Here is a 25,712-nt window from a genome sequence, read left to right as displayed (position 1 = left end):
ATAGGCGCTTTTTTCCTCCATTGGCAATGTTTGTGTACCTTAGTTGTACCAGTAGCGCCATCTGCGCTGAGCTTTGCGTAATATGCTCTATTGTAAAATTACAAGAAAACGGTAGCAATATGTATGACATGGCAACACTTGCTATATAAAACTGAAATGTCACAGTGACGTGTGCAAAATATTTGATTGGAGGTTATTTATTGATTACATTAATTAACGATACGAATGATAGATTTATAAATTAATGAAATAGATTTCGTGTAAATATGTCGTCTAAGAGTAGATCTCCGGACGGTGCCAACAAAAATAAGAGCAAGGAATCGTTATGGACGAAGGCTTTCTCAACCAAAACCGATTGGCCAGACAAGGTTAAATTTAAGAAAATATTTCCATTTAAATCTGTATATTGCACAATTTGGATATTAATCATGTATTTAATTTTAGGAAGAGTTTCTGGATGTTGTCTACTGGATGAGACAAGCAATTGGCATAATTTTGGGACTGTGTTGGGGTTTATTACCACTTAAAGGATTCCTTGGTTTATTACTGTAAGAATCTTCTCATATATTAAATAGAGTACATAATCAAGAATGTTAAAGGTATTTACATGTTTATATTCTGTTAATTTTCAGATTTGTAGTTGTGAATGCTGCAGTAATATACTTTTATGTGAATAATTATCAAAATGTTGACGAGGAAGAGTTTGGAGGCATGTGGGAGATCACTAAGGAAGGATTCATGACTTCTTTTGCAGGATTTTTAGTAAGAAACATTATTTAAACTTATGTTCATATATTGAAAAAGTCAAATGCTTTTTCATCAAAGGCTAAACTCGGTTAAGATATAGTTTTCTTATAGAGCTGTGTAGGTATGATGCTTTTATGTTTATGATTTCAGGTCACATGGATCATTGTATACACAGGTCTACATGGGAGCAATAGTTTATGAGAGGAATAAGTAACAGGAGTATAAAATACAGCTTAGAACTGCCAAGAGAGAGTGAGCTAGTATTAAATGATGGGGACTTTCTAGTTTAATATTTATGACATGGCAAATCCTCCGTGTTAAATCTTTTTGTTATTTTCATCCTGTTGGCTCTGTCAACCCTCTTTTGAGGAGTGCTTAATAATCCCATTATTTAATTATGACCATAACATTATACTACATTTGACTAAATCAAGTGGATCTAACTTGGAAAACAAATATTTAAAAGCAGTAAAAATAAACAAAGCACAAAGTATTTTTGTGCCAACTCTGTTGAAACTTATTTTAAAAAATATTTATGTAATGTCCTTTTGTTGGGTTATGCCATGTAAGGCTTGTGCACACAACATTGCTTTGCAGCACTTTTGTTGTAGTGTTGTATGGAATTTATGTTTGCTGAAATAAGAATGCCCATGTACATACATAATGGGTGTTATTGTTTCATACAATTTTTCTGTACGCTGAATATGTTTTTTTTGTGCATGGGCCTTTATATGTCTCTAGAAGTAAGAGTGTGGTTATAGTTACAGCATTTATTACTGTACAAAATGTATGCTAGAAAGTATTATACACATGTGGTATACATTCAGTGGTACACCAAGTGATTTGCCGTATATTTTTACATTGATTGCTTTTCCATAGTCACAAGGAATTAAATTGTTTTCAATGATCACGCTACATACATCGTTTGAAATTATGCTTTAAATAATTTTTACTTTCTATAAATACATTGCCGTTTTAATTTCATTAGATAATTTCCATTAAATCTGATTTTTTGCATAGTGTTTATGTATATTATTCAAAAAGTTACCTTATATATCGTTTTTTTCGAAAGTTAAAAGGTATTGTTTAATGCATAAAATATTTTTGGTGATGGAAACATTTGATTCCCTAGTTATTTTTAATTAAGTAGAATTTATGCAAAATATGTTAATTGTTAAGTTTTATTGAATTGTGTTTAATACTGTAGTGTTGAATACTTAAAATCAATAAATGGAATGTTTTATTTATATACTTGCAAAAAATAATAGTATGGTCAAACAAATTTTACCAAATATTTTCTCCGTTTAAAATAGTCTTAACATAAAAATAAATGACTAGATTCAAAATAAGTTTTTGAAATATTTTATTGAAGAATCGACGACGGTGGAAATGATTAGTATGACCATATCTTAATCTCGTTTTTAATATTATTAGTTGCATAAACAGCCCTGAGTTTGGACCTTGAACAAAGAACGAATGAAATAAAAAGTTTTTATAACTTTACAAGTTTTTTTATTAAAAACTAGTCATCTCTCCAAGTGACTAAGACATCGTCGGTTCTATATCTCTGTGTGATTGTGGTGTCTTTGAAGTCCATTCTGGTGCCGGATTCGAAGGCGACCGCGCCAGCATGGGCGATCATGACGCCATTATCGATACAAAATCGCTCGTCTGTGGCGAATATTTTGGAGCCCCGCTCTGCGCACATCACAGCCATCATTTCCTGAAGGCGCTCGTTGCATCCGACGCCGCCTACTAGTAATACCTGGAATACAAATTCAATCAGACACATACATAATGTCTCTGACTCCTGTCTTAGTTTTGTGGCCCCCTTTACATATATATATATATATATCTCTCTCCTTCAAGGCTTGACCATGATAGAGACTGAGACTGAATAACAAATTTTGCCTTTTTCTAATTGCCGATTCAATCTACCTCATCAGAACCACAATGTGCCATAGCCCTCTCCGTGATCTCAACCAACATGGCAAATACTGTTTCTTGCAGGGAGAAACACAAGTCATCTGGTGTGTACTCCTTCAGCAGCTCATCGATCTTGTCTTCCATGTATGATAGTATGCCAGAGAAGCTTACATCCATTCCTGAAATTAAAATATGATGATTTTTATGCATATAAGAATGTTTGAAATTAAAGTTGTTTAAAGTCGTCTCGAAAAGTTACAAACTTCTGGCATGTTTCTATCAAAATAATTTTAGAAATACTTTTCTTTTACATACATACTAGTCCAGAGGTATAGTTGTGACTATCAATAAAAAATAGCTATAATATATATTATTATGGTGTATATAATATAAATATATAGTTTTAATATTTACTGATCAATATGTGGCAACATATCCAAACAAGTTTCATGAGTTGAACATGTAGGCTGTTGTTATCTGTTAAAGATTTTTCATTCAAATGAAATGCATGAAAAAGTAGAATATAATACTAACCCTTAACACAATAAGGAAGATACAAATATTTCTTTCCCGTTTTAGCAGCTTGTTCAATATTGTATCCTGGACTAGGGGCATTGGATAGTTTCAGGACTCTAGCAAACCTGAGGATAATTTAGATAATACATAAGACAATGCCTTGGCTTAGCACAAGAGTGAAAAAGTTGAAATTTAAGAGAAACAAAAATCAATTTTTATCATGTTAATTCTATGCATTTTTGTAAAAACTTATGATTATCTCAAATAACATATTAATTTCCTTACAGTTTAAAGGGTACGGCAATATTACTATTATATAAGTATATGTTACCTGTCTAGGCAGTTTCCGATGGCAATATCTATGGTTTCTCCAAATATCCTGTACCTCTGCCTGGAATATGCTATGATCTGTGTGTTGCCACCACTTACATAAAGAACAGTGGGGTTGTTCGCTTTTGTTATTAATCTGCCCATTTCTATATCTGTGTTTTCTTTAAGGATTATTTGTCTGTTCTAAATATTACCACCCTAGAGACGACACACCAAATCTCCTTTAAATAAAATAATTTACCTATTAATGAATTTGAAAAGAATGAATATAAAAATAATAAAGTTTAATTTTAAAACTTGACTGTGGTTTCAATACTATTGTAATGTACTAATGCACTTCTAAAAAGATCATATAAAAACAATTCAGTAAAAAGGATACGTCCAATACAATGATTGACTCCTAAAATAGGCTTTTTCCACAACTTTGCAAGTGTCCTTGCAACTATAGCACCAACCATGAGTGGGGCTCCCATCCCAGGCCCTTTTGTGTAGCAAATTACATCTACATCTTGTGGTCTCAGTCCCGATTCCTTCATAGCTTCCTGTAAAACTTCGTGAATATGTTCCTGATGATGTTCAGCTGTTTCTCTTGGTAAAAATCCTGAAAATTTATGAAGGCACATACCTATTTACGTAGTGCTTTTCTTGAATGGAAATGACTTTATTGTTTATTTATAAAATTAATTAGTGAGCACCGAAGCTATAAATATTGTTCTAAGTGATAGAGATACCATTCTGTCAGATCAAAAGTGGCTAACCTTCGCCAGGCGGAGTAATGTATGTTCTTCTGCAATTAGCAAGAATTTCTCCATCCTTCACTATGCCAACGCCAAGCTTATTGGCACTGCCTTCAATTCCAAGAGCTATTACCATTATAATAGAATAACCAATAATACCGAATGCCTCTCGTGTTTACAACTTTTTGTACCTCTACCTAGGTAGATATTGTAAAAAGAAAACTCAATTTTGATTTGACAGTAAAAATAACTTGAAAAAAGCGCAAAATAAACTTGTTTATGGTTCGTTCGTTCACTACATGTCACTGTCATTGCGTTTTCTATGACGTTGTAAGTAGAATAATTTTGTTGTTGTATTCTAATTTTATTGATGTGGGTGGTGATGGTGTTATCACAGAAGTATTGCTGTTATTTCCATTTGTTTCATCTTATTCAATTAAAAACCATGTCAAACTTAAGTTGAATAAATTTGAAAACATGGAGCCCAATAAAGCCTTGGAGTTTAGCGTATTACCTAAAATAATAGATGTCGAGTGGAAATTAGAAGTTGCAACAAATACTCCGGGTGTTGGCTCTGATAACTTGATTTACACAATAATCCTGAACACTGAGGGTGGTAATGATGTCAGATTTACCTGTGGAAGTCAACAGCTTCAAGATCTAGTATACAAATTGAAGGATTTAGTGCGACATTGTGAGAAAATGAAAAGTGAACTGGCATGATTGGCATTAAGCCTGTAATAATATGGAAAGAACGTATTTATTTTATCGTAATGTAAGCAAAAATACGATCATATAAATAAAAACTAACTGAACACAGCAAGAATTCAATTTTATATGCATTGTATTGAATGAAAAATGATTTGTCATGTATTTTTAATTGGAAAATACATGTTTTGGAGTAATTTCGTGATTAGTTTTATGATGTAGGTAAATGCGCAATGTAAAACCCTGGTTAGGGTATACGAAAGGGTGCACACTTTTTGGCCCTGTAATGTATTTTAAATATATTCCTACTTATTTATTGTATTCGTTGTTTAATTTTTATATTTTCATCCTTTCAACACAGTATAATTTTAAAATCAGTTTGTATTCAAAATAACTTTATTTTCAAAATACCATATAAAGTAGGTACCATAATATAGAGAGAACACAAAAACAATTCCTTTTACAAACAACCAATCACAGACTAACTAAAATTACTCAAAGTGAGTAAATTAAGCTGCATTTCTATGAATTCATAAGTCTGATGATTTCCAAGAAGCAACAAGACTGCCTTCGAAGTTGCATTTGTTGTCAAGAATTTTAAAAAATCGATTAGTGTTGTCTATGCTGCCATCATTGCTTTTTTACTCGAATGTTGTTAAAATCAAAACATTGAATTATCATACAGCTTGAACTTTCGGGGCATATAAGACATTTTGGATTGGATCTTGCCACTTGCAACTCCAAGGAAAGGCCCTTGTAGTTTGGTTGGAGCTGAAGATGATCTAAATTATGTGGAGATGATTTCCTCCAGATAATTTAGATCATGTGATGAAGCATAGGTGACAGAAATGAGATGGGATGCTTTTAGAAAACAGTTTGTCATACTTTCACATTGGCTACTGGAACTATTTGACCAGAAGTGTATTGACATTTTGACTGTTTGTTGACAGTGGGAATCTCTATTGTCTAATGGAGGAATTAAACAATGTAAACAATCTATATTAAACAATGTAAATTTAAATCACTTTTTTTAAACCAATTGTGATTTCAAATTATCTACACTAAAGGGTTAGATTCTTGGGACTTCAAACTCTTATATTAAATTTTATCTTAAAATATCACAATATCAACAACTACACTACAGATTACAGTGAACTTTTTGCTGACAATTAAATTTGTAACGAAAATATCATGAACATTAACATTTTTCAACTTGTTCAAACAAAAATACTTTGCAAGTATTCAAAAACAAATGTTTTAACACAGTTATACAACATTTTTTGAATTTAGATAATTTTAAAAATCAAAATGAATTTTAGAGAACCTTTTACACTGAAGTTAAATATGTAATTTATATTTAAAATAATGTTTGAGATATTTTTCTAATAACAAAATATTACTCCCTTTTCATATGTAGGCAATAATTTAATTAAAACTTATCAATGAGCCTACATAAGGAAAATCTACATACAGTAGACTACACTTCACATTGTGACGGATAGCGGAAATTCAATTAGGCCTAACAAAATACCTTACCAATAACATTTTTGGACCGTTTCATGGAACATCTTATCAACACTGAACACTGATATTTTTTCATAAAACTGAAATTACAGAAGAAAAACAGTTATCAGCCTTTTAAAATAAGCTTCAAGTCCTTACAGCTACTCTCTTTATTTATGAGTTCATGAAATTGTAGTAAAATATTGCTTTATCTTAACTAGAACATTAAATTTAGTCAAATTTACTCTTATGTTAATTGTCTACTCGACTTGCAGATGTAACATGAAAGTACACATTATATTTTTAATCTATCAGCTACAATTTTTTTTTGTCATGACAAGCTAGTTATTTCACATTTGATCTATGCAGAAAGAAAAAGAAAAATCAGCAGGGATTATGAGTTAGCTTTTACAATGAATCTAAAATAGACTTAACTAATCTAGGGTACATTCATATTTTTATTTAGTTTCATATTTAGTGAAGCATGAGAACCACTTAAAAACACCTGTTTATTATAATAATACTTATTTGACTAAATACCGCGCCTTTGAAACATTGATTGCACACAACAATAATAGGTATAAATGAAATGATTCTTATGCCTCCTCCATGGCTTTTTGAAAAAATAAATAAAACATTTTTTCTTCTAATAGGAAGTGCCACAGAGAATAAAAACAAAATAATTTGAAATATTATGCTGGATTAGAAAACAGTTAGATTTATATAAATTATTTATTAAAACGTAACAAACAACACCGATGAACAATACAAACACAACACACTTTATTATATATTTGGGTAATATCACAAGTCCTCTTAAAGCATTATTATGTATGATTTAAGCATATTAGTGGTTGCGCAAACAAATATATGGATGAAACAAACCTTACACTAAGGAGTTAGTTTCTTAAAACTATAGTTTAGAAAAAAAACTTTACTTGTATATAAAAATACTGTAAATGAAAAGTTCTTTTAAATTCTCAAATCACTGGTTGGTACAATAATTTTTACAGAGAACATTTTTTTTTCCTATAAATTTATTTTCTTTTTAAATTATACACATTTGAATATATACGTAAGTAAATGTATTATAGGCCAGTATGCCTGAGATCGTTATCAGTCGTTTTCGATCTACACGCTCATTTATTTTAAGCCACACTTTAAATGAAAAAAAAAAAAACTGGACTGGAGGTAATTAGCGTTTTGCAAATATTGTACAGTTGTTTATTTTTATAAGCTGTGATCAAAATATCTATGTTGAAATTAAAAATTAATACACACCCAATATATGTACTTAATAAAATCAGACGTTTATATAATAGGCTTTTGCAAATATACAACTTAAAAGAATGATGTTTTCTCATATGTTAACTTCTGAAAAAAAATCAAATTCATATCAGTCAACATTATTCTTTATAAGATTAGTTTGATGCGGACTGTCGGTTTTTCTGTTGAGACTCGTGGCATACTAATAAAGCAATCAAAACTTTCCTTTTATTTGGCAGTATTAGATGGATATACTCCCCTACAACCTGTACAAGGAGCTATTTTAATGAAATGTCATTAATGACTTAATAATTGTCAATTAAAAAATATAATTAATAATATATATAATAAAAATTAATTAATATACCTATCCTCGGAAAGGCCGTACGGGGCATACCATTCCAATTTTCTTGCAACTGTTTACTTGGCTACTGACAGTTCCATGACCAATTGAATACATTGAACTCCGTTCCTTTTCGTGATTGGCCGACGAGCTGTCATCGTAATCCTGTTCTATGGAGATGATTTTAGAAGTGTACGAGTATTTCCTTTGGCTGTGCGGTGTGGCGGTGTGGCGGTGTGGCGGTGTGGCGGAGTGGCGGTGTGGCGGTGTGGCGGTGTGGCGGTGTGGCGGTGTGGCGGAGTGGCGGTGTGGCGGTGTGGCGGTGTGGCGGTGTGGCGGTGTGGCGGAGTGGCGGTGTGGCGGTGTGGCGGTGTGGCGGTGTGGCGGAGTGGCGGTGTGGCGGTGTGGCGGTGTGGCGGTGTGGCGGAGTGGCGGTGTGGCGGAGTGCAGTTAGAGCGAGAAGAACTTGAGGAAGGCCGCGGGCGGCACGGGGTGCGGCGGCAGTGGCCCGCCCGCCTCCTTCAGCCGCTCGCGGTACTCGGGGCACTAAAAAATCGAGAGGCATGCCATCAATCCATTTTTGGACAACACTGTGGATCTTCAATAGAGTATAATTTCTTTATGTATTCAATTTATAAATAACTTAGGATGTTTTTCATCACTTATGGATGTCAAAAATTTACTAAAAACTAAGTCTACCGCCGACTTCCAAAGTGCAGGTGAAGAAGAAGCGGCGCAACAAACTTCTCCCGCTGTATAAATAGATTAAATTTGGTTTCAATGAAGAAATCGTACCACGAAAGAACGGCCGTGGAAAATGGCAATAAGTTTTCATAGACCACCGCTTGCTTCCCGTGAAGGAAAACATCGTGAGGAAACCTGCACATAGTAAGCAGTAGGTATTCGTAGAAGTCATGTTTAGGCGATTGAATAAAATCGGACAAAACACACTCGATAAGAAAAAGTGGAGTGGCTCTAGTGTAACGCGGGGTACCTGGTCGGCGATGCAGGGATGGCCGAGCGAGCGCCAGAACAAGCACTTGCAGTGCCGACACAGCGACAGCGTCTCCGCGAACTGCGCCTCCTCGCGCAGGCCGTACAGCCTGACGACAATGTCAATAATATACATAGTATAAATCGAAGTCGCTTCCCGGTGTCTATCCGTCCTTAAGTATACTTGGATCTTTAAGACTACGCAACGGATGTATTCTGTTTTTTTTTTTTTCATTACACGAGCGAAGCCGGGACGTGCGTATATATATAGCTGCTTTATACCCGCAATGACAGTACTGCTATTGGCTACACTATAAAATTATCATTGCATTTGTCTTACAAAATATACGAGTTTTCATTGCAAAAAAACTCATACTAAATTGAAGAATTAGCATATGTTTTTTTGCAATGTACATGGAAAGTGAGCAGAACGTATATATTTTGATGTTTTCGATACAATAACGTACTCACGTAATCTCATACTAACTCCACAGATGACACATATCCTTCTAGTATGTACTAACATTATGTCACACTTCATTCTTTGAACAACCCTTTTTTTATAGCAAATTAGGTATAAAAACCACTCAATCTCTAATCTTATGGAAAGCCTTCCAATAAATATCCATTTCGTTCTATCCCTTGTTCTTCGTCTAGAATTCCCACTGCAGCCACACTTTACCTTTAAGAAAACTTCAAAATTACTCACTTTTTAAGCTGATGCAAAGTCTTCCTCCGATCAATATCCTTGTTTTACATCTAGGAATTTCACTACTCCTACACGTTTCCTCCAAGAAAATTGAAAAATCACTTACTTCCTAAGCTGGTGGAAAGTTTTCTTCCAGTCGACATCCTTCTCGTCCTTGTCCTTGAGGACATGGTCGCACTGCTGCCGCGAGAAGTGGAAGGACACCAGCTCCCGCCACACTCTCTGCTCCGAACACACCGACGACATCACGTTCCACGCTGACGCCGCGGACTGGGATATAGATAACAAACGATGTACGCGCTCAAATTGACTTTGGTAAAAACTCAAAAATATTTATTACGACAACTGCGTCTTTATAAAGAATATAGGTGGTACAGTCGACGGCACATTAAGTTACCCCTGTATTAATCTCTATGGCGCGGTAATAACGACGAGTTTGCAATTAATTTGGGTAGGTTGATGTGGTTGTGCATGTTGGTACTTACATCTAAATCCCTGTGATCCGATATCCTCAGTAAAATCTCCCTGATACACTCTTCAGGCAGATCGTGAAGTTTAGGCACTACTTCTGGGCCGGGCTGTGGAGGAACAAATAATAATTATTATGAAGACAAATGACATAGCATGGCTGTATAAGATAAAAACTTAGTACACTGAAGTGTTTAAACTTCGAGAAACCATCGAAAGGACATCTGCACACTCGTTAACTATTTAGTTTTCTAGTATATTATGCGACTACTTGCCACTAAGACTTATATATATAAAGGTAACTTATGTAGGAACATAAGTTACCTTTCTTGTGAAACTACATAAAAATACCTAATGACATAAGATATAGGTACTTAGCAGTATAGTTACCTCTTGAATCCTTATGCTGTTAGCTATGTCATGAATCCTGGCGATGGCGTGGTCGTGGTGCCCCCACAGCGCGCGCGAGCCGAGCGGGCGCCCCCAGCACGCGCGGCGCTCCGCCTCACGCAACGCTGACAGCGCCACTATCAGCGCGCGTAACGCGTTCAGGTTCTGTTTCGATGTTGCCACTGTGAAAAAGCATAGTCGATCCAATCACCCCTACAGACAAAATGTTAGTATGGCTCTAGTGATAAATGCTTAGTCATGGTTTAGGTCCGGTAAAGGAAAACTTAATCGCAACACGATGAAACATATAGGTATACTTAGTTGATGATTTATCGATCAGTTTGAGAAATGGATAAAGGCCTGTGTTTAATTACCACTCTGGCGGTCCACCAATGTCTGGCCATAGAGCAAAATGTAAAAAAAAAATCTGCGTATATTACTTTCTTACGAACATGCTTTTCGCACATGCATAGCTCAAACAAGTTTATTTGTTAGACAAATTAAAAAACCTCCGACTTTCAATATTCATTTCGCTACAACTTTTGAACGGCTGAACCGAATTTGTTGAAATGTTTCATTTATTTTCTAATTTTTATGCGGTGGTTCTTAGATACACATCTAAAATTAGCTATCAAATAAAAAAAACCGCATCCTGATGAGCTACGGTGCCATGTACATACACAGACAGATACGCGATAGCAGTCAAACTAATATTTTGCGTCGGGGTTAAAAAAAGAAGTGAAGGCAAGGCAAGTTATGTTTCCCTCAGTCGTCGCCTTGTACAATTTCCACGGGAGGATATTGAGTGATCTTATACTAGCTTGGGCATAGTCACATAGTAGCTAACAACAATACCTTGGTCTGCTAACTGCTCAAGCATGGACAGCAGCAGTTTCTGCGCAGCGCCAGGCAGATGCGTAAGTCGCTGTCCTCCCAGCAGTAGCTCCAACAACGCGCAGATATAATTAAACCGTCTCACATCTCGGACTGCCGACGAGAAGTCAAGCCGTCTGACCGCTTCTGATAGGCCGTTGAAGCCAGCAATCTGGGTATTAGCAGATGAAATAAGTAACTTAATATTCCTACCCGATATAGGGCCATGGTTTAATGAGTTTCGTGCAGTTGTTCGACGGCGTTACTGAACGAGAAACAGCCGCCGGGGTTGATAGTGCAGTCAGGGTTGTCACAAAACATGAAAAACGTACAGCCCTTAATAATACATCACATCACCATATATGTTCTGTATAGCGTTCGTAAAATTAACTGCTTATCATTTTTCCATGCACATTTTGACTTTGGAAAAATTCGTGCCAGGCCGTGCTAAACTCGTGTACTTACTTCTCTAGTGCATTTGATGGTGATGTGGCAGTGTGGGGGCACCCTTGCGGTCGGGTCGTTTGATTTAACACCATCTTCGCCCTCTTGGTTCCTGGAAAGAGGTGTTGCTGTTTGAGAATTCGTTCAGTTCAAGTATTCTGGCTAGCACAGCAGTGAACATTGGGATACGCGTACTCATCACGTACCTAAGAATGTGCGTACTTCTAATAATATGATGCACTAAAAGTTTTTCTTTTATGCATTTTTGGTCTAGTTTCTTTAAATAAAGATAGATTGTAATAAAATATGGAAAGTAGTTGAAGGAGAGTCCTAGAAACAAAAATGACATCATGGTAATGCCTGCTATACGTCATATTCTAAATTAAATGACATTTACCAAAGCTACAAACTACTAGCATTTCGGAACGACCACTGCTGAGAAGAAATGCCGAAAGAAACTCATTCAAACAGTGTTGGTCCCTATTATGCCAGAAGGGCTTACCATTTTTTAAATATAAATTTATGTATAATTTTTTATCAGTAATATAACAATGTAAGTACACAATAAAGTACATGGTCAAAAGGTATACTGAAACATATATATATATATATATATATATATATCCTTTCATCAGCACTTGATCACATAATACATATTATGCGCCTGTCCCTGGAACCGGCTCTATGACCCCACACGCTTGGCGCCCATCATAATTACAGGGAAAGCTACATCTCAAAGGGCGCTCTCGATGGATAATCGGACGGAAATGTCGCTTTCACAAGAACGCAGCCCATCCTAGCTGAACGCAATTAGCTCTCGGGTTGATTGTGTCTATGGTGTCTGCTGATTTCACACTTTCATTGAAAATGCACACGGCATACCCACCACTTCACAATGAGCCTTCAAAACTACAACGAGTATGGTATCAGTAGGACAAATGTCCGTGGTGAGAATACAATACATAGGTGAGAGACGACGAGAGTTACGACGAGATGAGTGACGAGAATACATAGGTGACATTAACCTTGCAAGATTTGATTACAGACAGACAATCATCACAACATAACAGGTGAAACGAAATAAAAGCTTGTAAAATAAAAATATGTACTTGTGGAAGCCCGCAACAATGAAATAGAAGAATGATATTGGACTAAAGGAAATGGGAGAAAATGTAATGGACTCTCAAATAACAACTACATAGTACAATATTAATCTAATTATACCTTAAAATACTTCCGTCCAGAAACTCCACACAGAGCAGATAATCAGACCGTAAAACTGGATGGCCTAGCCACCCAATATAGCCACGGAAAATCGAAAATACCTACATACCGGTGGAAAAGAGGTCGCTAGATACCCGCGACCTATTTTATTAAAACTCGTTCGAATTCGCCCTGGCCGTATATTGAAAAAAAGAAAAATGGATCTATATTTTTCTTTTATCTGTGGTCTATCTATTTTGGATTCAGCAGGTACCTAGTCTTTGACATAATTCTTTGTTAATATTTTTTAACTAAAGGTAGGTAAAGATCATATTAATTTATTTTTTATTAACATAACAATTTCCGAGATTTACCGGGTTATAAGGATTTGTTTTCGAGTTTATTCAATACAAACTAATACAAAACAAAACATGAAATACAAAACTTTTCTCTTTGTAATATTACAGTATTTTAGTATGGATTGTATGTTTTCCAGAGTGAATCTCGCTCGAATAATTTTCTGAGTAGATTCACTGGCAAAGCGTATATTTTTACTCCAACAACATAATAATTTAACTGTAAAATTACCTATTTTACATCGTGTTATTGTCTATTCTATTTTTCTTAATACTAATTATATAATTCTTCATAGTACATTTTTAAGGATTGATTAGTAGTGGTAGTATAAGGAATTCAAATATTTTATGATTTCTTTCTGTACTTATCTATACTTGAAGCAAGATTACAGGGTGTCTGTGGTTAGAAGAAATAGTTCAAAGGCGAAAAAAATACAGTTTTTTTAAATTCATACAAGGTCTTTCTATTTCTCAAGCAAGGATGGAAATAACTTTAAATTACTGTTGTTATGTGAACGATTACAATACAAAGTGAAGGAGACGCTAAAATCCTACGTAAAAGTTGTCTGGATGTTCGCAAAATCGATAATATTAATATTGTTGAAAATAAAGTAAGGATGACTATGTGTGAGGATGTTTGCTGTGGTGATTGATTACGCAAATACGACTGGAGAAATTTGGAATTTGGCACAGGGGTAGAATATAACCTGATATATCCACACCACTAATTTTACAACAACTTATCCAGAGGGAGCCAAAGCCATATAAATTACTTTTTCGAAATTGTTTCCAATGCATCAAGATTTTGTTTATTTCAGTATTTATTTATAGAAACTCATTTTTCATTGCGCAAGAGTTCCAAATGAATAATTTGTAATGTACATTTTATATCCATTAGTTGCTTTCTTTTCATATCCCTTTCCCGCCATTATATTTCACTCTATGGCCCGCCATAGAGCGTGTCTTATCGTGTCCGTAATGGCGATGCCATAATAATAGGAGCAACGTTTTGCTAGAAAGTTTTACGTAATTCGCCGAATTGGACTGATAGACTGATTTTTTGTCTTTTCTGTGTGTGAAACATTACGATGTCGTCATATTTTGTAGAAAAAAACAGCGCCGTGCATATTACTTTTAATTTCAAATACGTAAGTTGAAACTTATTCTGCCTCTTCTTTCGATCTTTCCAGCCAATTATTTTGAAAAAAAAATATTGAATGCATAATTACCTAGGTAAACATATCTAAATGGCAAATCCCTACGGCTTTTTTGAACAACATAATTCGAAAAGCAAAATTGAGTGTTATTTCGAAATTAAAACGAATAATGATTATCCATTTCTCTGTGTATGCATACAGAGGTTGTTACGCCTGTAGTATTCAGAATTACGTAACTCTTTATATTTTGCATACTAATGACCCTCATAATGGCCATTTGAAAGATCGTTTTACATATAAGTTGGTTTCGAGATTATTAACCTGCCCATTAACAAATAGCCAATGTAACAGTGACTCATCGCAATCTCTTGCATTTTCAATGACGTTTCTCAACGTCTTGCTACGGAACCGGCCAGTCACAGTAGACCCATGTAGACCCCCTTGAGCTCCCCTTTGATGAAAACGTATGTATGAATCTCCGAGGGGGAAGGGTATCAAGTAAGACTGGTGAGTTTAATATGTGCAATAGTTGAGAAGGTCGTTGACACGGGTTCGCAAAGTGCATCTCTGTCTGCTAACACATTCGTTGTACCCATACCTGATCTATAGCACATGCATGCAATACTTTCAGCACAGTATAATAAAGATTACTAGCCTTTAAGTCAAGATTTTTTACACTGCAAAAATGTTGTGTGTATACGGATGTTGAATCTGAGTCAATATCCAAACAAAACTATGTCAAAAAATGACAAACATTTTTCGGTCTCGCATACAGTTTGACAGATCTAGCTGTTCGGATTTAGTAAGTATGGAAAGACGAAATTTTTCGTTTTTCTTTCGCTGTTTATTTCTTTTGGAAGTTTCATACATTGGGCATTTTGTGTAAGAATTTTCTTTACAGCATACAAGCGATGGATTTTCGATTGGTTGTAGTAGTAGTTCGTAAAATCACCAATCGTAAAATCATCACTTGCATGCTCTAGGTATTTCTTGCAATCTATAGAAAATCACGTTTGGTTTGTGACAATAAAAATATTTGTTCAAACACTTCATCATTCGACCGCCATTAAGCGATTCAGAAGCCGCACTCTGCCTTGTTAATGCGATTTTAATTGCCGCTGTATTACGAGTGAAAGTGACAATCCCTATTTATAGATATCCGCCCAATTTGTACCCAGGAATATTATAATTTTCTTTGTTAATAACACTAAGTATAGTATTTATTATAGCAGATATTATTTATGCTAAAGAAATAGGTATAGGCATTGATAGAAATATCTATCTTTTGTTGACTTTCCTCACATAGTTGGGAAAAGACGACAGTGTTTTGAAAATTGTGCAATAAATATTTTTAGCATTAGTCAATAGTCGCAATGACAATATTTGTAAAACAGATCTATATTCTTATCAAAACAATAATAAAATCACAATATCTTATCCGGGCAGAAGTGGGTAATAAAAACCATAGACACGATAAACTTTTGATAAAATCAGAAACAGCTGGCCATCAAAACAAACAACATTCATAAATGGAACACATAATTACGAAATAAGAGCGAAATTTAAATATAGAGCGGCAGAACATTCACAAACGTCTAATTTACATCGACCTTTCGAATCAGATCTCTATGCAGCAACAAATAAATTTCAATTTACAGTGGTAATATTCAAACCTGTTCCTGAAGTGAAGTGATTCCAGGTCGCCGCGTGCGCAATACTCATGACTAGCTGCATGAAGCAATATTGAAATTTGTATGTGCTTTTATTATATGAAAAATGTGTTGTAATGAAAATTTTATTCATTTAAATAAATTAATTAAGTCCCATTAAATTGTTTTAGCAATGTTTGACTGATTAATTATGAATTTCTGGTACTGGGAACAGTGGTTTAGTGCAGCTGCGTCAACTGCGTCGCCAGTCTTTATGGCTGGCAGTTGACACGAGATCATATTTTGTGTACAAATGACACTCAAATAGATTTCAATAATTCAAAAATAAGTTTTCATTACATTATCGAATGTAAAGTAGAAATATAAAGTAACTATTGAAATTATAAATGGTGTAAGATAAATGGTGACTTTAATAATAACTGCGCACAAAATTATAATATCAATTATTCATTTGTAGGAAAATCCCCACATTTCTTTTTAATGATGAAGATAAACAGATAATATGATAATTTATCATAGATAAACGATTGTAGAAAGTCTATTACGCACATTTATTTACTAGGCATTGGAATAGAACTAGGTTATGACAATGCGTCGGTGCAAGGCCGAATCAATAATAATAAAAGTTGAACTTGCAGTCTATCCGCGTTGTAACGAGGTGACAAGGTCATGGTGCAAGAGTGCAGTCTACTTTATTTGTATACATTTTAATATTACAAATTAAATGAACGATTATTATTAATGAATGATTATTATCGTGAGTCTACTGTGTTCTAACCAAAAGTGTTTCTTTTTTGGAAATTTGTGATTTCCAGTTCAAAATTGAATGTATTTGACGCCTAAATCAAGAAAATGATCTAAAAATCATTGCAGTACACAAAACTTTATTATTCTGTGGAAACACATTAGAAAAAACACGTGTTGCAACAAACAATTAGATACCTGCTACCTGCGTATATTCGCGTCATGCGGCCAATAGAAGTAATTTGATTTGAAAAAAGAACATCCATAGACAGCTATGTAGTCCCGACAGCCAAGAAGGAGACCAGCCATGAGGTGGCTTCCTGGCCTTTTGCCAAGGATGGCCGGCCAACGACCAACCTTTAATCACCCCGACATATACGAACGATTTCGTTCCAATTTTAGAAAATCAAATAGTTCTGCTGCTCTGCTCTTTAAATGGAATGTCACATTTTAAACAACGCTTTGGATTGGCCACATTTAGATACAGAACAAAAAGAAACAAAAGAGCAAAGCATAATTTATATCGTAACGAGCCTGGATGTTATATCAATTAAATTATATCTTGCAGTTCGTGTAGCTCACGATAATACATTTTGGTCACCCATTAAATTACCGACCTTGAGAACTTACTGCGCTAACTCTGTGCGATTGTATCCTCCGTGCTTAGGAAGGTGCATCATGAAGTTGGTCCCGGTTGTATTTGCAGTCGTTAAAACCCCGCCAATCCGCAATGGACCCGAGCAATGGTGCCCATATCATCCTTATCTTACAAGGAAGGCCTGTGCAGCTGTGGACGTTTAGATAGTTATTCATGAGTTCTAGCCCTGTGTTTCAAAATTCTGGGATATATGCGCTCATGGTAAACATCTGTCAAAATCTATCTACTACATAAAAAATTATGTAGTAGATAAAAATTATGTAACATAACGAGCACTTGTACTCGTAGCAAGAATGCCTTCATTTTATTATTTTCCCTTGTCCCTTTTATTATCTTCATATTCTTCCTCATTTTGTCCAACCATTTTACGTACCGTTACTTATCTCAACCAGTACTACTGAAACACTTATCTCAACCAGTTTAGTTGAATGAGTTAGAAAATTACATAGCGTAAAAGGATATAAGTTCATCAGAATAGTTTCATCAGAAGAAGTTTGCAAGGTTAATTGAAAACTTAGATTAGTTCTAGACTAAAGTAATATTGAACATTCTAATTAGTGCTCTCCGTATCATGATTACATACAAACATTTAGATTATTCCCCGTTATTTTTTCAAAAATTAATTGTTGAATGTTTAAAATTTTGTTCCAGTAACTACAGAGATACAAGAACGGAGACAGGCGCACCTAGTTGACGATTTAATTGTTAATGTGAGGAATTGATAAATAACTATATTTATCAGAGCAAGACGAATAAAACAAATCTCCACTACACAGCATGTTGTCAATTTGAACATTGTGTAAATAAATATCACTATTAGTACAGCACTTACATATAAATACCAAAACAAGATACTATAAAATCGACCATTAGTAAAAATCAATTCCACAATATTTTTGCTGACCTCATTCTCAAGCTGCCAGCCCCAGTTAAAGGCACGTTCCACTAGACGGCCAGTTGCTCTTTTTCGCCCTTAGACCGTAGGTTATCTTTCACTAAACTCCGCATGTTCCCGTTCTGTTCGGGGGTGTGACGCCGAGAAGGCAGTCAGCGTAAAAATATTCTTAAATATTTGAAGATTCGGCTGTGATTTTACAACCGCCTGTCTGACGGCAACCCGGCAAATCTTTGGGCTTGGCTATTGTTTTCTATCAGCTGCCTGTGTGTCCCTTAGTCGCCTCGTATGACATCCACGATATTGAGTGGTTCCATTATACGGTGGCATCACACGCCACCGACGGTAAACATCGGTCGGTGCATTTATCATTATTTTCAGCCGTCACGATAGATGTCTGTTGGTATATGAATTAGACCACTCCTCTCTCTTTCGACCTTTGGACGGCAACCAAACAAAAGGTTGGCAATTAAGAGATTGCAGTGATAATTTATAGTTTACAGTCGATGAATAAATTTTTGTAAGGTGAAAAAGTTTTTATTTCTCTTTTTATTTCATTTTTAATTCTCGGTTTTCCTTTTTTTGATGAATTTTGACCACTGTGGAATTGCGTCAAACCTGGATATAAGAGATAGACGAAAACCTTCGAAAGGATTTTCAGTACGTCTACAGAATCCTTTACATCAAAGCGTTACTTTGATAATAAGCATTTAATATAATTAAAAAGGTCAGGGTCAAATGGAGCAGGATGCGTAGTAGTTGAGAAATCGCGCATGATTACTGATTGCGATTGTCCGCTCTCGCTCGCCATTTTGACTGAAACTAGAATAAAAAAACTAACAAATAATTTCAAAATGTTTCTGTTTATTGACAGACTAACGTACTGTGAGAAATGAGAATATCTCAAAAACGTGAAAAAAACGGATTTTAGACGAACTACGTTTTTGAAAATTATAGATGAAAAAATTCTGGAATCGAGCAGGATAGTGCACTGTCCGAGATAGACAGGGGCGCGGGTTCATTTCCCGCTCGATTACAGATATTTTTCATCACATTACGAGTATATTCGCTGGCGCAGTTGACGGGTATCAAAAAGCATGTGTGGCATGTGTAACAAATCCATTCGAACAAATTTTTTTTGCCATTGCAATACCAAAGATGGTCAACAAGATAGATTGGTTGATCAACACTAGGTGTTGCCAACAGGAGACATCGCCCTTTTATTGACTGACTTAAAATAGTTTGTCCCTTGCCATTTCACTCAAAGAAGTTATGAAAATAAAGGGAGTGTCTTTGATATAGAGTAGCAATCTATTCCATTCTCCTATTTCATCCGTTCCTCTACAACTTATTATCTCTATTCCTTCTATTCTAATTGTTTACAAAGCTAAAATTGTTTGAAAACCAGAATCTGTATATTATAGCCGAGTGTATAAAACACATTTAATATTAAATTGTGCAATCTCTATATGGTATTTTCGTGATTCAAAAAGCAATTTATTTTAACAACTGCGACATGATCTATGATGATTGTTTATTGAAATTATTAACACAGTTTAAATATTTCTATCACGAACATTTCGCGCGAAATATTCGAGCGCGGTCGGTTTTTTGTCTTTATTTCATAATTAATTAACCATTTACTTGAGAATAGCAATTATATCTCATTTATAATTTAATAATAATCTTATTTATATAAAAGCGAATTCATGTTTGAGTGCGTTTATATACGTGTTGTTTTCGGGTATATAATTCCAATTTATCCTGATTGGCGTGTCTTGTCTTCTGCTGGAAACCAGACTGACAAGCAAGCCCTTTCTCGGTATGACTTGAAATTCATGGCCAATTTAACACTAACGGCAGGGCCTATAAAAAGCCATCATTGCCTTGGACAGTCAACATTTTTATATCCCCTGTTAAACTCTGAGTCAGGCGTAATTAAAGAAATCGTGCTTAGTGTGGGTTGGGTACGGATATCAGTATTTTATTATTATTAAATTACAATCTAAAACCTCAGACCCTGATCTTTATCACGCCCCTTTTTAAATTAAACTGGACATAAAATTATTTTTACAATCGGGAAGGCAGGGCATCGATTCTGGCGAAGTTAATTCATAGTAGTATCTTGATGATTTTTCAAATGTAGGTTTTCTTGTTGAAATGAAACGTTAGCATAATTTTATTGACTTGACTAGGCTTTGTTGATTGAACACAAATTGACACGAGAAACTATAGATAAACAGGAGCAAACACAGATCCGAAAGATCTTCGATGGCTACTCAGAACCCTGCTTCAAATTATAATAACTTCAGATGACACAATTTTTGGCGATTGTGTTCTAATAAGTAAAGATATTTTATCAATATCAATGTTTTCATCGCAACTATAATAAGTATCTCAAGAACGGAGCATCTCACGAGCATGCGCTACTTTTAATAATATATAAAAAAGCCCTAGCCAGCCCGCCTCGTAATTTCAGCCTGACCTAGATAACGGCTAAACAAATTTACATTTGCTCAGAAATTTAGTTTTGGCTTATATATTTGACATTTACCATTCAGTAGCTATTTGGAATAACTGCCTGGAACATTTCATATTATTCCTATTGGTTTCGTCAAAAATTAGATACGTAAGTTTTTAGGCCTAAGAAGGCCTGCCTAATTTGCGATCAAATCAACAATTTAGTAAACGTTATTGATCGAAAAGTTTGTTAGTACTTAGCATTTTTTTGATTTCGTTTGAAGTCAAGAATTTTATTTTTAACACAAGAAGAAGGGGTTGGCCGAAACAAGGTGATTAAGGGATGATTAAGAAGATAGAGAAGGTGTTGGAATTAAGTTTGGTAGTACTCTTTATAATATACTGTTGATATGGGTCTATAAGACATATTGCGCCGATCCCAAATCGTTGGTAATGGTTTAATACTCGTCGATTTGTCTCAAATGAATACCATCTTCAAGGAGCAAAGAGATTATGGGAATGTCCCATAAGCTGAGGGGACAGTAAATATAATGATATTTACTGTCCCCTCAGCTTGCGTCTAAGGTTAGGTAGGTACCAGATGTCTCAAGAATTTCTTAATTAAAAAGAACTTGAAAATTTTGTTCTTCTGGAAATTAATATCTTTAATCACAGATTACATACCTAGTACCTACTTCCACAGCTTTGATTTAAGGAGAAGATTTATAAGTTCTTTCTCTAATAGTTATGTTTATAGGTTTTTTTTATTTCTGGTTTTCCTGTGGTTACGATTTCGTGCGATATTTGGGGACTCTACTTGAGCGAATCAATTCGGAAGTCATTCATTAATTTATCTTAATGCGAGCGAACTAGGTTTTTAGGGCACGCCAGCCTTACTCTGATTTGTTTCCTTTTCCCTTTTTACTTATTTCACATTAAAGAGAGGTAAATGATCCATTATTAACTTCTTCATACCTACATTACTGGAAGTGGGTATTGTATAATATGCGCCTACATCGAGATACCTATTACCTATGTAGATACCATACCACAATTTCAAGTGTGTATTCAATGGTTTCTTAATGGCCACATAATAGATTTGCAAAAACGTTGGGATAAATTTCTAAAATGAGTACGTACCTACTAATTATTTGACAAAATATTTTAATAAAATTGAAAAGACTGTAGGACTGTGGTCAGTTGCTTCCATACTATTTATAAATAGGTAGATACATAACTACCTATTAAGTATAATTTTCAGATTTCTGTGGTTTCGTATATTATAGGTAGTATAGTTACATTACACACAATAAATCTGCCAACTGAATATAAGCGAAGAAGTCACTCACACGCGCACAAGAAAATCAATACACAGATACAAAGGAAGCAACAACACAAACAGCTGATCGACGTGAAGGCAAAAACTAATAAACACTCACCATTTTTCTTGCTTCTCTGTGTTATTATAGTTAGTTATTGCAGGATATCTGGAATAACAAAAACCAAGCGTTACACTCCAAACTAGAAACTCCAAAAAACACAACAATCACGGGCAAATTCTATTTTTATGATCGTTAGTTTGGTATCCTATAGGTAACGTTATTTCGTTGCGCTAAATCGCACTCGAACAAAGAACTATTTGTTTTGCAACTCATTACCTTTGAGCGGTACACTCCAACACTTTTTTCTTCTCCCAGCCTTCTTGAGTCTTAACCCATTCTTCACCTGGTGATCTCCAATCTTTTGAAATAAAAGGCATTTTTACACAAAACACAACAAAGTTCACAACGCGAGTGGTGCGTCGCCACCGCACGGGTTAACACAAACGACGCAAAACTGGCTTTGACGAGTTTGACGTGCGAGCAAGGCGAGGTTGTGTTGCGTTGTTTGAGCGAGTTCGATTCAATGCAAATGTGTAAGAGCGAGATATGTTGTTTATGAAAAGTAGGACGTGCGCATGGCATGGTCTTCGTTGCGGAAAACGTCACAAACAGCTGTTGTTGTTTTTAATATTATTTCATCGGAAGTTAATGTTTTGGATTAAAATTATAATACACTTTTGACTTCTAATTTTTAATTAAATCTTTGAAGGCTTGTGAAAATGAGTTTGAGACTTACCTAGTTTATAGATTTCATACCTACTAATATATACATTATAGTAGAGATCCTGAATTTTGTATGAAAATTGCTTTTTTGGAGAAAGTTTTAAAATTTCTAGGAGGTTTTCCTTGAGCGATCAGGAATTGTCATTTGTTAAAATCAGGGCTTAAAAGTCGTTAACGAAGTCCATGTGTTATTTATCAAATTATTTATTTGTCCAATAACATTGTTTATTTTTCGTAGTAATGAATAAATTAAGATAAATGATAATGAAGAGACAGCATATTTGGTTACAGAATTGGATTATGCAATATTACTTTTAGACATTCTATTGTTTATGGATTGCGGTTAGAAAAAAATAAACAATTTATTTTTCATTCGTTCTCTTCCTGTTGACAAGATGACAATGACGTTTATATCATTCAATAAATCCATTTCTACGGTATAGCTAACTTCGGTGTTTTAGGTTACTTGTAGATTTTTAATATCGGAATGGGAGACTCTACGTTCAAACCGAATATAAAAAGCGCAGGAAAACAAGATCCCCTGCTGAAAAAGGCTGAGTTGGACTATATGAGAATAATTGAAGAGAAAAACAAGGAACGAGTGCAGAAGTTGCAGCACATCGCAAAAAGAAATAGGTTTACTGGATTAGCGATTGGAGCTGGAGTATTCAGTATTTATTTATATTCTATATTCGCTGTAAAACAGGAAACCTTCCTTGACGATTTCAACGAACCAGCGAAAATCCAGCAGTAGAAATGGCAGTGGCTAGAAGATCTTTGCATATTAGATTGCCTCCTCTACCAACCATCAAAGATGTTATCAGACTGTACAAACTGAGGGCTCTCAGAGAACTTTCTCAAAATTTTCTCATGGAACCAAGGTTAATTGACAAAATAGTGCGTGCTGCTGGTAATATTGAAAATAATGTGGTTGTTGAAGTGGGTCCAGGGCCAGGAGGTATTACAAGGTCTATAATTCGTCGAGCTCCTCGGAAAGTGATTGTCGTAGAAAAGGATCGACGGTTTATTCCATCTTTAGAATTGTTAGCTGATGCCTGCAAAGACAGGGTTGAGATGGACATCATAACTGGGGATATTTTAAAAACAGACCTTACACCATTTATTCCGGCTGATACTAAAGCAGACTGGTTGGATCCACCTCCACCTATCAACCTAATTGGCAATTTACCATTCAGTGTATCAACAATATTAATTATTCGTTGGCTGGAAATGATTTCAAAACATGAGGGACCCTGGTCATTCGGTCGTGCTCGGATGACACTGACATTTCAGAAAGAAGTAGCAGAGAGAATGGCGGCCCGAATTTTAGACAAACAGAGATGCAGGCTTTCAGTTATGTGCCAGAGTTGGTGCACCATTAAATACAAGTTCGATATTCCCGGATCAGCATTTTTGCCAAAGCCAGAAGTAGATGTGGGTGTTGTCACACTCACACCTTTAAAAACCCCCATTATAAAGTTGCCATTCAAACTGGTTGAGAAAGTGGTTCGTCAGATATTTTCGATGAGACAAAAATATTCAATCCGGGGTGCACAAACCTTGTTTCCAGAGGATGTCAGAGAAGAAATGGCCTTGAGAATGTATGAAATGGCTGACATTGATCCTGTGACTAGACCATATCAAATAGCTAATATGGAATTTGCAAGAATATGCGAAGCTTACAGTGAGATCATAAAAAGGTACCCGGAGTTCGAAAATTACGATTATAGAGCTCCAAAGAACAAATTTGTTGAGATTGTAGAGGAGAAACAAGAGGAAATGTAGTTTTTTTGGTGTAAATAATTATAGAGTACAGTTTATGTTAAATAAATAAAATAATTATGTAATTAAAACTTCTTTATTCTTCTCAAATACAATTCTACTTATGTACTAGTAACTTCTTACTACCCAATCTTCCACCGAACCAACATACAAAGAATCTGTCACTTGATGTCACAACTATTTTTTACGTTATACGATACAACAGAAATTTGCTTTAAACACAATGTCAATTCATTTTATATGTTTTTATAACTAAGAAACTTGTTCACGTTGTTGGTTCTTGTTGATTTATATTATTTGTCTTCTTTTTCAAAACTTTCATATGCCTGTTTGATTTCAAATGAATTTCATATGTTTTATCTCCTATAATGAGCCTTGAACAAATTTCGCAATAATTATAAGATTTGCCGTCAATATTCTTTTTTTCTTCGTCTATTTTTAATTTTAGCGGTTCATAGTCGCACGGAGTCTCATTTAGAAAACTAGAAATAATCGTTTCCGCTTTATTTTTCACGTTTTCTTCCCACGATGTGATGTCCGTAGTGTCTAATTCATACACAGGGGGAATCTAAAACAAAATCGGAAATTAAATTAAACTTACTCATATTATTTTTTATTTATGTGTCCAGTAGTGACATCTAGTTTCAATAATATCAACATATTTGAAGTTGCTCGTTCATCTATTCGGCGTAAGATGGTAGAGCAATCTAAAATAGTTGTTTGTTTTTC

The 25,712-nt window shown here is 35.0% G+C and overlaps 6 protein-coding genes across 9 annotated transcripts in view; 3 read left to right on the top strand and 3 right to left on the bottom strand.

The window, feature by feature from the left end:
• Window positions 1-121: 121 nt before the first annotated feature.
• On the top strand, window positions 122-2,250 carry LOC128673271 (uncharacterized protein). Its single transcript, XM_053751007.2, has 4 exons — window positions 122-368; window positions 445-548; window positions 633-762; window positions 898-2,250. The coding sequence occupies exons 1-4, from the start codon at window positions 267-269 to the stop codon at window positions 946-948; spliced, it is 387 nt and encodes a 128-aa protein (XP_053606982.1). The 5' UTR covers window positions 122-266; the 3' UTR covers window positions 949-2,250.
• On the bottom strand, window positions 2,237-8,235 carry Tcs3 (Threonyl-carbamoyl synthesis 3). Of its 3 annotated transcripts, none has more exons than XM_053751005.1 (6): window positions 8,101-8,235; window positions 3,899-4,120; window positions 3,521-3,671; window positions 3,208-3,314; window positions 2,686-2,852; window positions 2,237-2,512 (listed from the first exon to the last, which is right to left on the bottom strand). In XM_053751005.1, exons 1-6 carry the CDS (start codon window positions 8,126-8,128, stop codon window positions 2,270-2,272), a joined length of 918 nt encoding a protein of 305 aa, XP_053606980.1. In that variant the 5' UTR covers window positions 8,129-8,235; the 3' UTR covers window positions 2,237-2,269. The 3 variants fall into 3 exon arrangements, with proteins under 3 accessions (XP_053606980.1, XP_053606981.1, XP_053606979.1); XM_053751006.2 differs by lacking the exon at window positions 8,101-8,235 and adding an exon at window positions 4,251-5,198; XM_053751004.2 differs by lacking the exon at window positions 8,101-8,235 and adding an exon at window positions 4,278-5,198.
• Window positions 5,343-22,998, bottom strand: LOC128673268 (uncharacterized protein). 2 transcript variants are annotated; one of them, XM_053751000.1, is made up of 9 exons: window positions 22,755-22,998; window positions 22,536-22,583; window positions 11,975-12,065; window positions 11,492-11,681; window positions 10,637-10,818; window positions 10,264-10,356; window positions 9,885-10,048; window positions 9,071-9,179; window positions 5,343-8,622 (listed from the first exon to the last, which is right to left on the bottom strand). In XM_053751000.1, exons 1-9 carry the CDS (start codon window positions 22,853-22,855, stop codon window positions 8,527-8,529), a joined length of 1,074 nt encoding a protein of 357 aa, XP_053606975.1. In that variant the 5' UTR covers window positions 22,856-22,998; the 3' UTR covers window positions 5,343-8,526. The 2 variants fall into 2 exon arrangements, with proteins under 2 accessions (XP_053606975.1, XP_053606977.1); XM_053751002.1 differs by lacking the exon at window positions 22,536-22,583.
• A 613-nt stretch (window positions 22,999-23,611) lies between these two features.
• Ccdc56 (Coiled-coil domain containing 56) lies at window positions 23,612-23,955 on the top strand. Its single transcript, XM_053751008.1, has one exon. It carries the CDS (start codon window positions 23,689-23,691, stop codon window positions 23,953-23,955), a length of 267 nt encoding a protein of 88 aa, XP_053606983.1. The 5' UTR covers window positions 23,612-23,688.
• Window positions 23,956-23,957: 2 nt separating this feature from the next.
• mtTFB1 (Mitochondrial Transcription Factor B1) lies at window positions 23,958-25,054 on the top strand. The gene has a single exon (XM_053751003.1). The coding sequence runs from the start codon at window positions 23,958-23,960 to the stop codon at window positions 24,984-24,986; it is 1,029 nt and encodes a 342-aa protein (XP_053606978.1). The 3' UTR covers window positions 24,987-25,054.
• Window positions 25,046-25,712, bottom strand: part of LOC128673267 (uncharacterized protein) — a 177,375-nt gene continuing 176,708 nt past the window's right edge. The window contains exon 7 of the mRNA XM_053750999.1: window positions 25,046-25,551. Within this exon, the coding sequence (XP_053606974.1) occupies window positions 25,249-25,551 (303 nt within the window). The 3' untranslated portion in view covers window positions 25,046-25,248. The remainder of the gene's footprint in view (window positions 25,552-25,712) is intronic.

Source organism: Plodia interpunctella, chromosome 10, assembly GCF_027563975.2.
Source record: "Plodia interpunctella isolate USDA-ARS_2022_Savannah chromosome 10, ilPloInte3.2, whole genome shotgun sequence".
In the NCBI taxonomy this organism is placed as follows: Eukaryota; Metazoa; Arthropoda; class Insecta; order Lepidoptera; family Pyralidae; genus Plodia; species Plodia interpunctella.
Note: the sequence above shows the minus strand (reverse complement) of the source record. Positions and strands in the feature narration are given on the sequence as shown.